General features: G+C 40.2%; 1 protein-coding gene across 1 annotated transcript in view; it reads right to left on the bottom strand.

Annotated features, from left to right (window-relative positions):
- Positions 1–18,423, bottom strand: part of zdhhc8b (zinc finger DHHC-type palmitoyltransferase 8b) — a 222,144-nt gene that overhangs the window by 14,154 nt on the left and 189,567 nt on the right. The window contains exons 2-6 of the mRNA XM_043715429.1: positions 13,850–13,971; positions 9,046–9,203; positions 7,988–8,160; positions 1,182–1,284; positions 872–963 (exon numbers count right to left, since the gene is read on the bottom strand). Of these exons, the coding sequence (XP_043571364.1) occupies positions 872–963; positions 1,182–1,284; positions 7,988–8,160; positions 9,046–9,203; positions 13,850–13,971 (648 nt within the window). The remainder of the gene's footprint in view (positions 1–871; positions 964–1,181; positions 1,285–7,987; positions 8,161–9,045; positions 9,204–13,849; positions 13,972–18,423) is intronic.

The following is an 18,423-nucleotide window of genomic DNA, read 5'->3' as shown; positions in this document are numbered from 1 at the left end:
TTCTTAGTGTCTGCTGTTTTTCTCTTTTTTTCCTTAGGGTTTGCTTTTGTTTTCGTAGGGTCTGCTGTAATTTTCTTTTCATTTTTCCATTCACCCAAAAGTGCTATTATGCACAACTAAACGATTTTCCCATCAAAATCAACATGACATTCCTTCCACCCACTTGTCTCTACCACCAGTAATCACTCTTGTAGCCAATTAAATATTTACATGCAAAGCCATTAAGGTCAGTGCAAGCCAAAGGTGAGGGGGGAGGTAGGGAGAGGGGGGAGGTAGGGAGAGGGGGGAGGTAGGAAGAGGGGGAAGGGACTAAATCAAAATAGTTATACCATTCATGATAGCACAACAGAAAAATAAATAGTTAAGCAAGCCAAGCTAAAAATTATTGATAAAAGATAAGTCAATAAAACTCAATTTACAAAGTTTCATTTTCACTTTATTATATAAAAGGTATCATTTTGTGAACTGGTATGTAGAAGGCATGAGAGAACTATATTAAAAATTGTTTGTCTGCTGGGGTTAATAAAGGAAGAAGACACTAACCCATTGATCCCAAACCAGCCAACTTCATGCAACATTATTAAGTGGCATCTTTAAAGTCTATGTTTTAGCACCATTACACATATTGTATGTTTTATAAATGTGACATCAAACTTTGTACAAAAAGCAACATGTCTGAACTTTTATTTTATTCCATGCAAACTTTGGTCATGGATTTGTTCCTTTTCCTGCATCCAAGTTGAATCAGGTTTAAATTTACAGAGAAGAAATCCTGATTTTAACTTAAAATTCATTTCTCATTATGAATGTAGCTGGTTATCAGATCTATCTTTTTCAATTTAGGATTGAGAAATTTAATAGACACGCTTACCTTGGAGCTAAAGGACTACATAATACATATTCCACATTACCACAGCATCCTCGGGTGAATGGATTTACACCACCTCGAAATTTACCAGTTACCTGAATAACAGAAGATGCTGATTTAGTACACACAATAAACCAATGCTATATATTTTAAAAATTGCAGCAACTGAATGCCAATTTGTAAACCTTTAACTTGAGTGTGCCAGTGATTGAAGTAAGGCAGCAAAAATACAGTAGAAACCGGATGTGAGAACATTGACATTTCAATGCATTCTTCTCGAAGTTACAATTCGATGTTGGTTTGGTTAACTTACTTGTTCATTTGTTGTCCGTCCCCTGGCGACTAAAACCATATGAAATCCTGTAAGACCTACAACAGGAATGAAGAAAAGACCTGCTATACACATAACAGCCATGCTATTTACTTCAGTCAAGGAAGAATCACATTCAATAAGTAATGATTAATTTAACATATACAAATTAATTTTTTTTAATCTATTTGAACTGGTGACTGCAAAAGTTGCATAGTAAACTTTCTCAATAATTTCAATCTAATGCACCTGTTTGATATTTCTTACACAGTTATTTCACTCTTCCTATAGAATAGTTTCTCCAAAATGAGAAACAACTTAAATTCATATACTCCTGCTTATTGGTCTTAATTGCATATAAAGTACAGTTTGTCTTATGAACATACAAATGAAGTGCATAAGTAGGCCACATGACCCCTTTAGTCTGCTCCATCATTCAATAAAATTATGTTTGATCTGATTGTGGCCTCAACTCCATATTCATAGCTAATGCAATAATTTTGAGTTCCTAATCTTATCAACCACTGCATTGAAACCATTCAATGACCCTCCTACCACCACTCTCTCAAGAAGAGAGATTCAAACACTCAATATTCTGAGAAAAAGCACTTCTCATCTCAATTTCAAATGGCAGACCCCTTGTATCCTCCTTCTGACTGAGCTCCGAACTATTCACTCTGCAGGTAATTAGTTTCCATGTATATTAATATTATTCTTTAAAAAATGTATATTATTCTTTAAAAAATGTTATTTTCATATCTAATTCTCCTCTACCCTTTCACTGCTATGAACCCTACACATCCTCAAATTCTAATTGTTCAATTCTTGTATATCAACTTAGTCAAAGATCAGTATGATATTTTATTGTGGGGAAATCACAGCCATTCCCAGTTCTTGCTTCATCTCCACACCCACATTCATTTGACAAAGTGAGAAAGCAATAATGAGATTCATAGATGATTTTTCTTTTATCCCTTCCCCATTGCTCAAGAGCTCAGATCACCTACTCAAACACGGTAAGTCAACTTGAATTTTCCAAATAGATGTGGAAGAGAAACAAGGAATTCCATTCATCCATTTTGAAAGAATGAACTTTCACTTATAAGCACCTTGATTCAGGACAGTGTAGATTTTTCACATACAAGAGATGGGTGGCCAATAAAGCAAGATCCCAAATGAAATGAGATAATTATCAGATAACCTGTTTGAGATTGAAGGATAAATATTGAGCAGTGTACCAAACAATTATTCTTCTTTGAAATAATGGCATAGGTTATTTATTATTTTAAAATCTACACGCAGAATGTTCAACGTCTCATCTGAAAAATGGCACCCCCAACAATGCAAGACTCTCTCAAAATTAATGTTTCTTTTAAGCTATGGGGGTTCATGGTTTTGCAGCAATCAGGAACCGATGGCAGAAGGAACAAGTAGGCCATGCACAAGCTTCTTTTATTTTCTATGACCATGCGTTAATCTCAACAGAGTAGCATAGTGCAACAAGCTGGCTATACGCTGCTAAGAAAAGTTCAAGGAAATATTGCTCAACACAGCACTAAAATGTCAGCCTGCACAATGTGTTCATGTCTTGGAATGAGGCTCGAGTGTTATGCACTTCAGACTTAGACACAAGGGTGCTCTCTCCGAGCCAATGCCATTAGCTATTTATGGAGACCTCATAAATACATCATTATCAGTTTTTGTGTTTCACAAAGTTCTAACATTGGAGTTAAAATGACCTTTCATCAGTTTCCACATTCTTCCCTTCTCCTATCATCATGCCTTATCTGCAAAGGAGATTTCAATTTGTATCCACTACATTTTAGGAGGTGGGGGGGGAGGTTAGCTTTGTTGGTTAGATTCAACCAAGAGAAAGTGAAGATTGCAGATGCTGGAGATCAGAGTCCAAGGGTGTGGTGCTAGAAAAGCACAGTTGGTCAGGTAACATCCGAGGAGCAGAAGATGGTGAAGAGCTTATGCTCGAAACGTGGACTCTTCTGCTCCTCGGATGCTGCCTGACCATCTGTGCTTCTCCAGCACCACACTCTTCGACTTTGTTGGTTAGGGGACAGCATTTAGTTTAGATTTATACCAACAGCACAGTTTTTGTTCCTGTGTAGAAGATTGCACCTGCCTCTCACCCTGGCCCTGAAAGCACAAGGCAATGGCAAGCCACCACTGACATAAAATAAAGTGCCAAGAAAATAGCTCAGGATATAGAATTGTCTGACAATAAGCCAAGAAATGGTCTTTGGGCAAAGTACACTTGACATAACCATTTTGTACTTGATACATGTACTTTTAGTGTCTTCGGTTGCCTTTTCTCAAAGTCAACATTACAGTGTATCTTCAAACTTCCAGAACTGAAAATTATTTGTGCTTCTGCCTGAATGATATTTAACAGTGCTCATGATCAAGTGTGACCTGAACATTGTTGAGGTTTAGCACCAAAATCCCATGACTTTCATAAATTTACTAAAACAGTTCACCATCCACTGACTTGGCACACAAGTTCCAATACCTTCATCTCTCTTTCAACCTCATTGCTAACAACTAAGTATGCCCATATTGTTCACATATAAAATATTATGAATATTTTCCAAAATCCTGACTCTTGAAGGGTTGCTAGTGATAAGACAGAATTGAAAAGTAACATCAAGATGGGACAACAGGAGAAACATAGATAGAAATTAAAAATACAGACAAATTGATGCACGGTAATTGGCACAAGATGTCAGCTGAAGGTAAAGAAACTAGTTGTACAGCATATTGTGCTAATGAGAGAGCTTCAAAGTCCTGCATGAAAATTGGGAAGACGTGCATTTATACAGCAACTTCCACAACTTCTGGATATCCCAAAGCACTTTACAGTGAATATAGTATAATTCCTACTGGAATTTTTAAATAGCCAAGCAAGAATAATTTGTAAATTGAAGGTAAGTGAACATTTGAACAGAAGAGATCACTACATAACCCACATTTGGCATTTTAATGAAATTAAGTGAGAAATACAAACACAAAAATAATGTCATAGAAAGGACATGATTGCACACTTGGCAACCAAAACAGGAAAGAGCTGAAAATGTGTTGCTGGAAAAGCGCAGCAGGTCAGGCAGCATCCAAGGAGCAGGAGAATCGACGTTTCGGGCATGAGCCCTTCTTCAGGATCGCTGAAGAAGGGCTCATGCTGAATCCTCCAACCAAAACAGGAAACCCTACTTTCCTTTGGGCATATCAGCTCTGGTTCAGTTGTGTGCTCAATTCTCATTCATCCATTACTATTCTGAAGAGAAAAGAGAAGGCAGCATGGTGGCTTAGTGGTTAGCACTGCTGCCTCATAGCACCATGGACCCAGTTTTGATTACAGCCTCAGGTGACTGTGCACAGTTTGCACGCTCTTTTGGTCTCAGGGTGGGATGCTCTTCGAAGGGTTAGTGCAGACTCTATGGACCGAATGACCTCTTTCTGCACTGCAGGGATTCTATGGCTCTAGTTATCCCTGATGTCCTAGCCAATATTTATCCTTCAAGCAACATTCCAAAATCAGATTGGCTGGTAACTATCACAAGTCAGGCAGCATCCAAGAAGCAGGAGAATTGACGTTTCGGGTAAAAGCCCTTCATCAGAAATTAGGTTGGGAGCTAGGGGGTGGAGAAATAAATGGGAGGAGGTGGGGGTGGGGGTGGGGCTGGGGGGGAGAAGGGAGCTGAGAGTGCCATAGGTCAAAGGGGCGGGTGGAGCAGATAGGTGAGAAGGAAAATGGCCAGGTAGGACAGGTCATGAGGACGGTGCTGAGTTGGAAGGTTGTATTTGGGATAAGGTGGGGAGAGGGGGAATGAGGAAATTGGTAAAATCCACATTGATGCCATGGGGTTGAAAGGTCCCAAGGCAGAAGATGAGGCGTTCTTCCTCCAGGCGTCGGGTGGTTAGGGAGTGGCGATGGAGGAGGCCCAGGACCTGCATATCCTTGGCAGAGTCGGAGGGGGAGTTGAAGTGTTCGGCCACGGGGCAGTGGGGTTGGTTGGTGCGTGTGTCCCGGAGATGTTCTCTGAAGCGTTCTGAGAGTGTGTGTCCTGTCTCCCCAATGTAGCGGAGGCCGTTTTGGGAGCAATGGATACAGTAAATGACGTGTGGAAGGGTAGGCGAAAATTTAATGGATGTGGCTTCTTTTGGGTCTTGGACGGAGGTGAGGAGGGGAAGGTGTGGGTGCAGGTTTTGCAATTCAAATTTCCCCTCTCCCCACCTTATCCCAGATCCGACCTTCCAACTTGGCACCAGCCTCGTGACCTGTCCATCTTCCTTCCCACCTATCTGCTCCACCCTCCCCTCTGACCTATCACCATTACCCCCACCTCCATCTACCTATTGCACTCTCAGCTACCTTCCCCCTAGCCCCAGCCCCCTCCCATTTATCTCTCCACCCATAGGCTCCAAGCCTCATTCCTGATGAAGGGTTTTTGCCCAAAACGTCGATTCTCCTGCTCCTCAGATGCTGCCTGACTTCAGATGCTGCTTTTCCAGCATCACACTCTTGACTCTGATCTCCAGTATCTGCAGTGTTCTCTTTCGCTTGGTAATTATTACAACGCTGTTTATAGGGGGGGAATTGCTTATTCAAATCAGCTGCCGGGTTTTCTATATTACAAATGTGACTATAATTCAAAAATACCTCAGACTGTAAAGAACTTTAGAAAATATTAAGTTATGGAACGTGTTCGAGAAATGTAAGATTGTCTTCCTTTTTTCTATTCATAGGGCAAAATATCTGCCAATATGAACTGAGTGAGCATGTGTGCATGCAATCTCTTGCATTTTATTGACAATATTTCTACCCTTTTTTTTTATTCTCACTTTCATCCTTGGTAGTCATATAGGTGAAATCTGCTTACATCATACTCTAGTGCATTAAATCTACCTACAGAACATCTTATCACATCTTTTCAATGTCTCAAAGCACTTTACACAAAGAATTACTGTGGAAATTACTGTGGAATGCAATGCCTCTTATTATTTAGGTAATACAGTACTTGGTGTATGCCTTTCTTTTTTCACACTCAATGCTTCATTATTTGAAAGGGTTCAGAAAAGATTTATAAGGATGTTACCAGGGTTGGAGGATTTGAGCTATGGGAGGAGGCTGAACAGGCTGGGGCTGTTTTCCCTGGAGGGTCGAAGACCGAGGGTGACCTTATAGAGGTTTACAAAATTAGGAGTGGCATGGATAGGATAAATAGACAAAGTATTTGCCCTGGGGTGGGGGAGTCCAGAACTAGAGGGCATAGGTTTAGGGTGAGTGGGGAAAGATATAAAAAGGACCTAACGAGCAACTTTTTCACAGAGGGTAGTACGTGTATGGAATGAGCTGCCGAAGGAAGTGGTGGAGGCTGGCAAATTGCAACATTTAAAAGGCATTTGGATGGGTATATGAATAGGAAGGGTTTGGAGGGATATGGGGGATATGGGCCGGGTGCTGGCAGGTGGGACTAAATTGGGTTGGAATATCTGGTCGGCGAGAATGGGTTGACCGAAGGGTCTGTTTCCATGCTGTACATCTCTATGACTCTATGACCTCAAAGCTCATTTTATTCAATTCTTTGTCCACAATGAACAGCTGAATAGATTTTCGTTTTAACCATTTTACACCCCTTGCAAAATAATAGACTGCCTAGCACGTATGCACACTGTTGAAGCCAGGTCCATCTTCCAGTAGATCAGATTGATGGATAGGGGACCCTCACTTAAGAGTAACTCCAAGGTCACTGAACATTCTGATCCATTGTGATGCTGTAACAAGTTAAAGATGGTCAATAATCAACATGTCCACCTTTAGGCCAATTGAAATTCTGGTCAAGGGGGTGGAGAGTGTACTTGCAATAAATCTGTTAAAACTCAAATCATTGCTGTTCTGATCCAACATAATACATCCTTTAAGAGTGCCATTCTTTACCAAACTGCTAAGTTAAAATCAATTTTCAAAAATAATGCAAGAATTTATATTTTGCAAACTTGTTTTGAATCAAATTAATTAAGGATAGTTCACCAGAAAATGCTGATTAATATTTTGTTAATAATTACAAATAAGGCCATAAGACTAAGAAAGAACAGAAGTAGGCTGTTCAGCCCCTTGAGCCTGCTCCGCCATTCATGGCTGAACACAGTGAGAAACACTGTCTGCAGTCAATTGAATTTAATGGAAGATTATTTTTAAAAGTTGCTTTTGAAGTTTTGTAAGTTGGTTTAATATTAAATTTGTAATCTTTTTGGTTAAATATGAGAGCTAGGTCTAAAGCTGTCAGGGATATCAAGCAAATCTGAAAATCTTAATAGTTTCAAACATAATAAAAAGTAAAGTTGCCACAGTTCTACTGAACAATACAGGCTGCTCTCTCAATAGTGAGAGATGATTGGTGATGGTTTAACCAGAGGGTCATCATGCTTCAGGCGAGGACAAAGGTTGAGTACGAAAGACCTTCATGGTAACCTCAGCCAGTGTGTGAGCTGAACCCACACTGTTGGCATCACTCTACAATGTTATCTAGCCAACTATGCTGACAGACCTCCGAAGAAGAACTAAATGTTTAAGGTATCTTTTACAATGCTCTACTTGGACTGAGTTTTTTTTTTGGTCACCTGTCCAGATATCTTCTTTCTTCTTGATGCCACATTTTGTCTAAAATGCAACACTGGATGTTCTACTATGCTAAAGGCACTGCATAAATACAAACTGGTGTTCATCTATCCACTTGAGTGGAGAATACTCCAAGTTTCAACAGTATCTCAATCCATGTAGCAATGCAGCAAAAGGATACGTGATGGCAGTGTGTGGAGCAGCAAGTTCTTCTATATGTTTTAATACATAAATCAGTCCAAAGGTAAAAACACCAATCATGTGTGTACTAAGGGAGAGGAGGAAGAGGAAGAAGTAACGGTAGTTTCTTCGCCCAATGCAATTGTTTACCCATGGACAGTGATGATCAAAATCCTAAAAATGAGAGTGAACCAAAACAAAAATTGAAAGATAATTTTTTAAAAAAATCTTTGAAACAGTCAAAATTTATATCAAATCAACGGAATTACAACACAATGACTTCACCAACACAAGTACATCATCCATTTAACTGATGTTGACTGTGCCTCTTGACTGTTATACATTCAAAAAAGCATTATCTGACCATTTATTTAACCATGATGGTAAGCAGTACCATTGAGAACTCCTCGGATTGCTCAAAACTCACTACAAAGCTACAAAGATGAACTGAGTTATGAAGTGTTCAGCAAGTTGTTTCCTTTTCCAAATGCTGTTCTTCTCCCCAGTTGCAACAAAATGCAGTTTGAGAGAGGTGTCCACATCTGACACAACTTTGCAAGCTTTATTTTAATTATTCTGTTTGTATTGCACAAGATAATATATACATATTAAAATGATACAATGAAAAATTTCATTAGTTTAAGCGCTGAATTTGTCAGCTGAGCAGTCTAGAAAAGGTCCAGGATTAATTTCAATTAACTTCAGAAAGAGCCCATCAAAATCTGGATGGTATAAAGAACAGGACAATTAGTTTTAGTAATAGATGATGTTTGAGTGTGGACATTGATCCATAAACATTACTACAGCTTTTAATTACTATTCAGAGATCCCACTGTAACTGCACAGGCTTAACAGCAATGATAAAATAACATCACTGATGCTCACCATTAAGATTCACACACAAGTGATCATTATTTGGGCAAGTTAATGGAAAGACTGCAGCAATTATCATATCTGAAATTTCTTTAGGAAATAGGGGGTGAAATGCAAAAAAAATGAACAATGCAACGCCAGCTTTTTTTAACCTCAGCACCAAGTTCTAAAAGCAGCATCTCTTACCTCAACACAATTGTCACACACACTACAATGAGAGCATCGCGGTGGCCGATAAAAATGACATGTCGCACACCATTTCATCCGTACTTGGATTCCTTTGATTTCCACGTTCTTATAGAGTGGAGCTCGAAAGTCATCATCCTTATCCTCATCCTCATGAGCTGAAAGAAATCAGGTAATTTATAAAAATAGAAACCATGTTAAACCAAAAAGACAAGAACTGATACAAATGTGGATCGAATCTTCAGTTCAACAAAATAAATTTTCAGCCATTAGCACTGGTATGATGTCTAGATATAATGTCCTAGAATAGTGAATCAAAGTGGAAAAATTCTTATTTTTAAAGTGATGAATTATTTTTAAACTTTCAGACTCAGTTTAATCTTATTGTTATTTCATTCTAATCGCTTATCCTATTTCTTTTAAACAAGAGATACCAGTTTTTCTCTGATCTTACTGAAGCCCATTTTTGTTTTCTATCTTGAAGACCCATCTTAAGCTAATCTTAGGCCATGTGATTATATTTCTCTCTGCTGCAGCTCAACTCTTTCAAGAAAATTTTAGTTGCTGAGAAATGAATATTTCCTAGTTAAGCCTGGTCAAAGCGCCAAATTAGTTAGTCTTCCACACAATTCTGGTTCTAAATAATTCTTCAACTTTGTCTTCATCTTCGTTCTTCCCACATTCACTGAAACCACATTAGGCATGTGCATCAATCAAGACAAAACAGCTTTATTATAATAGACAGTCCAAATAGAATCTTGTGTGTGCCAGTTTCAAGCAGTGTCACACAAAATGCCAGCAAGAAAACCTAAAGTGAAGTAGACAAAAGGATGACAGTCCAAGACTGATATTTACTCAAATAGGTGAAATGTAATTTTATTTTAAAAGAAAAGGTCACTTATTTAACTATATTAAAGAAATAAAATGTGTCAACAATCCTCTTAGTCAGTCAATCATATTAACATGACTTTTGTAACTAATTTGATCAAATACCTTTCACAAAGCTAGAACTAAATCTATTGCCACTATCCTTCCAGACAGTTAGATATTCAGTACAATACCACCTCACTGTGTGCTTTTTTTTAAAAGAGCTCTATGGGCCCTCCAGTTCTTTTGGCAATTACCTTAACTATGTATCCCTCCGGTTACTGCTTCTGCCAGTGAAAACAGGTTCTGCTCATTTATTCCTTCAAAACCATCCCTGAAGTTCAAATAATTCTACCTCAATATACACAATCAAAAATGAAACACCACAAGATTAAATGAAACCACTGACAGATTAGTTGATAAATCACTTTTCAAAAGGTGCAAACTGTTTTAATAAAACAGGAATCAATCCAAACATTATGCATTGAATGTTAGGATTATTGAGAAATTATTACTTGCAGTGCAGACAAATTATTCAATACTCAATAATCCAAAAAGTGGACCCAAGATCATACGATCAGCAGATTTACTTGGCAGCTACCAAGGTGCAATTTGCAAATTTCTCTCTCTCTTTATGCTTGTCATTCTTATTATTGTTACTTTGATTGTAAAAGTTTCAATTTCTACAACATTCTTCCCAAATATTTCAATGCAAAAATTGCACAAAAGAATGGCTGGACTAACACTTCTCCAAATTTCTTATGAGTTTGATCGAATCACTGTTTATAGGTCACTTCAAGGACAGCACGGTGGTCCCACAGCTCCAGGGACCCAGATTCAATTCTATCCTCGGGTGACTGTCTGTGTGGAGTTTGCACATTCTCCCTGCACCTGCAAGGGTTTCCTCCCTCAGTCCAAAGATATGCAGGATAGGTGAATTAGCCACAGGAAATGGGAGAAAGTGAGGACTGCAGATGCTGGAGATCAGAGCCAAAAAGTGTGGTGCTGGAAAAAAAATCATATATCCTTTAGGGAAGAAAATCTGCTATCCTTGTGTATATTTTTTTAAAGATTCCCTACAGTGTGGAAGCATGCCATTTGGCCCAACAAATCCACACCAACCCTCTGAAGAGTAACCCACCCAGACCCATTCCCCTACATTTACCCCCGACTAATGAATCTAATACTATGGGCAATTTAGCATGGTCAGTTCACCTGATCTGCATATCTTTGGACTGTGGGAGGAAACCAGAGCACCCAGAGGAAACCCATGCAGACACTGGGAGAATGTGCAAACTCCACACAGACAGTGGCCAGAGGGTGGAATCAAACCTGGGTCCCTGGCGCAGTGAGGCAGCAGTGTTAACCACTGAGCCACCGTGCTGCTCTTAATATATAAGTGACTCCAGACCCACAGCAATGTGACTATTTCTTAGAATAGGATAGAAGAACTGACATAGAATCCCTACAGTGTGGAAACAGGCCATTAAGGCCAACAAATCCACACCGACTTTCCAAAGAGCATCCCTCTCAGATTCACCCCCCACCTCCACTCTATCCTGATAACGCTGCATATCCCAAGCTAACCACCCCCTAATCTATACATCCCTGGACACTATGGGCAATTTAGCACGGCCAATCCATCTGACCTGCACATCTTTGGACTATGGGAGAAAGCCAGAGGACCCAGAGGATACCCTCACAGAAACAGGGAGAATGTGTAAACTCCACATAGACAATCACCCGAGCTTGGAATTGAACCTGGGTCCCTGGTGCTGAGAGGCAGCATCTCCAACCACACATTTAGCAGGTATGTGCATTAAATGCTCCTTGACCTTGAAATTGCTTGTTCCTTTCTCTGGTTACTTTTCCATTATTCCTCTTGCTGAGCAGTGTTTTCAAAAGATCGTGTCCTTTCATACAGGAGCTACCTCCAAGTCAGTTTCTTTTGAATGAGAGTCTCCCATGCATTGGCATCTATGTTGCATTTCTTGAGGGAAACCTTCAAGGAGTCTTTGAAATATTTGTTTTATCCTGCAGGCCCTTGAGAATTGCCATGAACAGTCTTTAACTTGGATTCTCCACATCAGCTGGGAGGAAATCAGCACCCTTGATGCAGCCAATAGCGTCAGATTGAGGCCACGATCATTGGAAACCAATTCCGGTGGGCCACCCACATGCTTAAGATGCCTGAGTTCCGACTGCCAAAGCAAATCAACTTCACCCATCTCAAGGAAGGCACTCAAATGAGAGGATATCAGCTATAATTGTACATCTAAATTTAATTCATTCATTCACAGGATGGGCGCATCACTGTCAAGGCCATCATTTATTGTCATCCCTAATTGCCCAGAGGTCAGTTAAGAGTCAACCACATTTCTGCGAGTCTGGAGTCATATGTAGGCCAGACCAGGAAAGGATGGCAGTTTCCTTCCCTAAAGGATATTAATGAGCAGATGTCTTCGTGGGCGGCACGGTGGCACAGTGGTTAGCACTGCTGCCTCACAGCGCCAGAGACCCGGGTTCAATTCCCGACTCAGGCGACTGACTGTGTGGAGTTTGCACATTCTCCCCGTGTCTGCGTGGGTTTCCTCCGGGTGCTCTAGTTTCCTCCCACAGTCACAAAGATGTGCAGGTCAGGTGAATTGGCCATGCTAAATTGCCCGTAGTGTTAGGTTAAAGGGGTAAATGTAGGGGTATGGGTGGGTTGCGCTTCGGCGGGTCGGTGTGGACTTGTTGAGCCGAAGGGCCTGTTTCCACACACTAAGTAAGTAATCTTTTTTTCTGACAATCGACAATGGTTTCATGGTCATCAGATTTTTAATTCCAGATTTTTATTGAATTCAAATTCCACCATTTGCTGAATTAACAGTCCAGCAACAAAATCACTAGGCTGCCCCACTAATGAACAGAGGGTCAAATACACTGCATTTCTTTCAGTAAAATTATGAATGAATTCCCCCACTTTAGCCTTCCTAAGCCCCTTGAACCCTTTTCCCTACCCAACCCTCACTGAGATCACTGATACCAAACTCATCTGAGTTCCATGGCAATCACGCTGCCTGTCGTCCCAGCAAAGATCACCATCTCACCTGGCACATCGGAGTGTACAAAACTATTGGCCAACAGCTCTCTAAGGTCGGACTTCTGTTGGAGTAAGGGACTCTAATTATAATGAGAGTAATATTGCTCTTGGCATTATGCTGCTGTGGGGGCAGCCAGTGGAACATGGATAGTGACTGCCCTGAGGGGGCATGTAAAATCTCTGGTTGGGCGCATCCAGAAATGCTGGAGGAAGTTCCAGAGATACAGTAGTGAAAGAACAGAATCAATACATTCAAGGTTCAACCATTCCTGGAGATCGGTGAGGATGGATGAGCAGGACTTAACTTTGAATGGGACTGAGATGGTGGAATTCTGAATGAAGCAGGTTTAGAAGCCAGCCATGAAAGCACTCTGTAAACTTATGCTTAGATATCACAAAGACCAGAAACGAGGGTGATGGACATGTGGCTTAGGGTGAAATAAGTTGAAATATGAAATTATCTCCGTTAAATTGGAAGAAAAAAAAAGTTCTGTCAATTAGGTTTAGCCTCACATACTGTTGCTAAGGGAAAATTAGGAGCAAGCCAAACAAGATCATGTTGACAGTAGTAAAATGGCACTTCGTAAGAATGTGGGAATTGAACAAAATGCTTAAGCAATTTTCTTAGAAACCCATTTAGAACATAGCTATTAATTTATAGAGAAAACGAGATTCTTTCATGTCCATTATGCATTATTATACACACACACATTAAGTTTAGACTAATGGTTGGTAAAGGTTCTAGTAAATTCATGTGGCCAGCACTAATGAAGTTCTGTAATGAGCAGCTCTTCACTCTTAAGTAGTGCAGAGACATTGCAAATTGTAGCCATACAATCTTTGTACACCAACCTCGTGGAAATACTCCAGGATCCATAAATGTTGCCATGCTGAAGTTTGCCAAAACAAACAGAAACAGGAGTCCATTGTAGACTGGAATTGCTGGAGAGATTTCTTTTGTTAGCCAAGGACACCTGTCAGAAACAAAATATGATACAGATTGGGAAATGAATTAAACAAGGCTTTCTGCTCTAATTTTCTGTCTGTCAATCCTGCTGGGCAAGTGAGAAAAGTGATTGTGCAGAGTTTCAACGTTCCCCATACACCCTTTAAACATATGCCAGGATGTTTGAAGGCTGTTAATACCTCTGGCACCCAGACACCAAGATAAATCTCATCCTCTGCCACAAGCAGCAAGTGGGGGAAATAACAATAAAGTAAATCTAGTCCTGATGAAAGCCGTAAAGGAGGAAAACACTTTTTGTTTCAAAAACTAGAAAATACAGTTTTAGTAGTTGCGGGTTATCAGTTGTTACATAATTCATGAATACTTTGGACATAGCAGTTTCAACACAAAAGCATATGCTGGTAATTGGAAATAAGAATTAAAAACCCAAAAAGATTACAAACTGGCAAACAAATATTCTGCCTACAAAGCACAAGACATTCATAATAAGTTACTGAAAGAACAAAGTGTTAAACTTCTGTGCAATATTTTGCTTTATAATGCTATGAGGTAATTTGAGACATTTTATGTTATGGAGCTATATACAGGTTGTTGTTAAAACATGGTGAAATAGCATATTGCAAGTTATAATCAGTTTTTAAGAATTGAAGAACACTAGCAGTGCTCTCATTTTTCAGCGAATGAAGAATGACTATAGTTTCCAGGAAGCCCGAATTGTACAGAACAGACTTTTATAAATTATTCTCTGTACCTGTTCTTGACACTTGAATATGCTATTTACTTAGATCCCAAGCTTCTTTGAAGGTCTAAAAATTGGCTTTGTATCACAATTTTTTTTAAACACCTCCCACTAATTTTCTGCTGCTTCGACCCATTACTTGATTTGTTCTGTTTGCTGTGGACAAGTTATGGCTCATCCCATTGAAGCCAGTCTGAATTAAATTTGAAATTTAAGTAGTTGCATCATATTTCTCTCTTTCAAACACACTTTGAACTTGACCAAACTATGATCACTTTCAAAAAGTGGTGGCACTGTGGCTCACAGCGCCAGGGATCCAGGTATAAATCCACCCTCAGGGGACTGTCTGTGCCAAGTTTGCATTCTCCCAGTGTTTGCATGGGTTCCCCCAGGATGCTCCAGTTAACCCCTGTAGTCCAATGATGTGCAGGTTAGGTGAATAGGCCATGTGAAATTGCTCGTGGTGTCCAGTGACGTGCAGGCTAGGTGGATCAACCATGGGGAACGCAGGGTTACAGGGATAGAGTAAGGGGTTGGGTTTGGGTGAGATACTCTTTGGAGGTTGGTGGGTTGAGTGGCAAGCTTCCCTACTCTAGGGATTCTATGAAAAAATTACAATTATTTTGAAAATTTTATGATTACCAGCCACCTCCAAGTGTGTTCCAGATAATGAAGTATTCTTTGAAGTAATATGAGGATAAGCTAGCCAGTAATATAAAGGAAGACTGTAAGAGTTTCTTCAGATATGTAAAGGGCAAAAGAGGCAAAAGTGGACACTGGGTCACTGGAAAATGACACAGGAGAGATAGCAGTGGGAAACAAAGAAATGGCTGAGGTACTGAATAATTACTTCGGGTCAGTCTTTACAGTGCAAGACACAGGTAACTTCCCAAAACATTAGAGAGTCAGGAGCAGAGCTAAATGTGGTGGCCATCACCTGGACCAGATGGACTACACTCCAGAGTTCTAAGGGGGATAGCTGAAGAGATAGTGGAGGCATTAGTGGAAATCTTTCAGGAATCACTAGAACCAGGCAGGGTCCCAGAGGACAGGAAAATTTTTAACATGACACCCTGTTTAAAAAGAGAATAAAAGCAGAAGATGGAAAATTATAGACCAATTAGCCTAACCTCAGTCGTGGGTAAGATCCTGGAATTCATCGTGAAGGATGAGATTTCTGAACACTTGGAAGTGTATGGTAAAATAGGGCAAAGTCAGCATGGTTTCATCAAGAGTAGGTCATGCCTGACAAATCTGCTGGAATTCTTTGAGGAAGTAACGAATAGATTAGACCAAGGAGAACAAATTGATGTTATCGACCTGGACTTCAAGAAGGCCTTTGACAGGGTGCCACACAGGAAGCTAATGAGTAAGATAAGGGTCTATGGTGTTAGAGGCAAGGTGCTAGCATGGATACCAGCACAGAGTGGGGATAAAAGGGTCCTTCTCAGGGTGGCAGCCAGTAACGGATGGTGTTCTGCAAGGGTCAATGTCAGGACCACAACTTTTCACTTTATACATTAATGATCTAGATGAAGGAACTGAGGGCATTCTGGCTAAGTTTGCAGATGACACAAAGATAGGTGGAGGGACAGGTAATATTGAGGTGGTAGAGAGGCTGCAAAAGTATTTGGACAGGTTAGGAGAGTGGGCAAAGAAATAACAGATGGAATACAATGTGGGAAAGTGTGAGGTTATGCTCTTTGGTAGGAAGAACAGACACATGGACTTTTTTCTAAATGGGGAGAAAATTTAGAAGTCTGAAGTGCAAAGAGACTTTGGATTTCTAGTCCAAGATTCTTTCAAGGTAAACTTGCAGATTGAGTCAGTAGTTAGGAAGGCAAATGCAAAGATGGCATTTATTTCAAGAGGAATTGAATATAAAAGCAGGGATGTACTTCTGAGGATCTACAAGGCTCTGGTCAGGCCACATTTTGAGTATTATGTGCAGTTTTAGGTCCCATATTTCATGAAGAATGTACTGGCCCTGGAGCATGTTCAAAAGAGACTCATTAACAGGATACTGATTAAGGATGATCAGCCATGATCATATTGAATGGTGGTGCAGGCTCGAAGGGCAGAATGGCCTACTCCTGCACCTATTGTCTATTGTCATGAGTATGATCCCAGGAATGAACAGCTTAACATGAGGAACATTTGTGGACTCTGGCTCTATATTCAATGGAGTTTAGGATGAGGGGTGATCTAATTGAAACTTACAGAATACTTAATGGCCTGGACAGAGTGGATATTGGGAAGATGATGTTTCCATTGGGAGAAGTCACACTTCAGGCGACTCCAATACACTATAGACACTCGCTCTCTCTCTCTCTCACACACACTCCTTCAGACCCACACACTCACACAGACACCCAAACTCTCCCTCTCACGGACTTATACCCCATTACACTCACACACACTGACGGACACTCACATCCACATCCACACACACATTCACACACTCATTCAGTTTCCCCTGCACACACCCACACACACATAAATTTGTTGGGTGAATTTGTACTTGCAGAATTACATTTTATTTTGCTCAAATCCATGTAACATTCTGTAATCCCACTTTAGAAAAACAATCAATCAGTCTGACCTGACACAGAGAGACTTTAACTTCACACCTTCAATGCATTATCTGAGCTGAGATGACACCTTTTATTAAAAGCTATCTTGAGAATGTAAGTTTAAAGGAATTCTGGGATTTACATATGAAGGAACTGAAACTAACATGGTCATTCTAAAAGATGAAAGAATTAAGCTAAATTTGTTAACATTACATTCCATAACACTGCAATCCTGTTGCTAGAATGTCTGTGTCTTATGATTCTGCTCCACAGCCACCCAATGAAGAAGCAGCACTTGAAAATCTAGTGATTCCAAATAAACCTGTTGGACTATAACCTGGTGTTGAGTGATTTTTAACATCAGCCATAATCTAATTGCATGGTGGACCAGGCTCGAGACGCTTCGCAGTATCTTTCAGTTTCTATGATAGTCAGACACCTAGTATACTTAAGAGGGAAATCAGGAGGGCAAAAAGGGGACATGAGATAGCTTTGACAAATAGGGTTAAGGAGAATACAAAGGGTTTTTATGAATACATTAAGGACAAAAGAGTAACCAGGGAGTGAATAAGGCCCGTCAAAAATCAGCAGGGCAGCCTTTATGCGAAGCCGCAGGAGATGGGGTAAGATATTAAATGAGTGTTTTCCATCACTGTGGAGAAGGACATGGAAGATATAGAATGTAGGGAAATAGATGGTGACATCTTGAAAAATGTCCATATTACAGAGGAGGAAGTGCTGGATGTCTTGAAGCACATAAAGATGGATAAATCCCCAGGACCTGATCAAGTGTACCCTAGACCTCTGTGGGAAGCTAGGGAAATGATTGCTGGGTCCCTTGCTGAGATACTTGTATCACTGATAGCCACAGGTGAGGTGCCAGAAGACTGAAAGTTGGCTAACATGGTACTATTACTTAAGAAAGGTGGTAAGGACAGGCCAGGGAACTGTAGATCGGTGAGCCTGACACCGGTGCTGGGCAAGTTGTTAGAGGGAATCCTGTGGGACAGGATTTACCTGTATTTGGAAAAGCAAGGACTGATTAGGGATAGTCAACATGACTTTGTGCACGGGAAATCATGTCTCACAAACTTGATTGAGTTTCTGAAAAAGTAACAAAGGGGATTAATGAGGGCAGAGCGGTGGA

Source organism: Chiloscyllium plagiosum, chromosome 25 (assembly GCF_004010195.1).
Source record: "Chiloscyllium plagiosum isolate BGI_BamShark_2017 chromosome 25, ASM401019v2, whole genome shotgun sequence".
Lineage (NCBI taxonomy): Eukaryota > Metazoa > Chordata > Chondrichthyes > Orectolobiformes > Hemiscylliidae > Chiloscyllium > Chiloscyllium plagiosum.
This window is presented reverse-complemented; position numbering and strand designations above follow the sequence as displayed.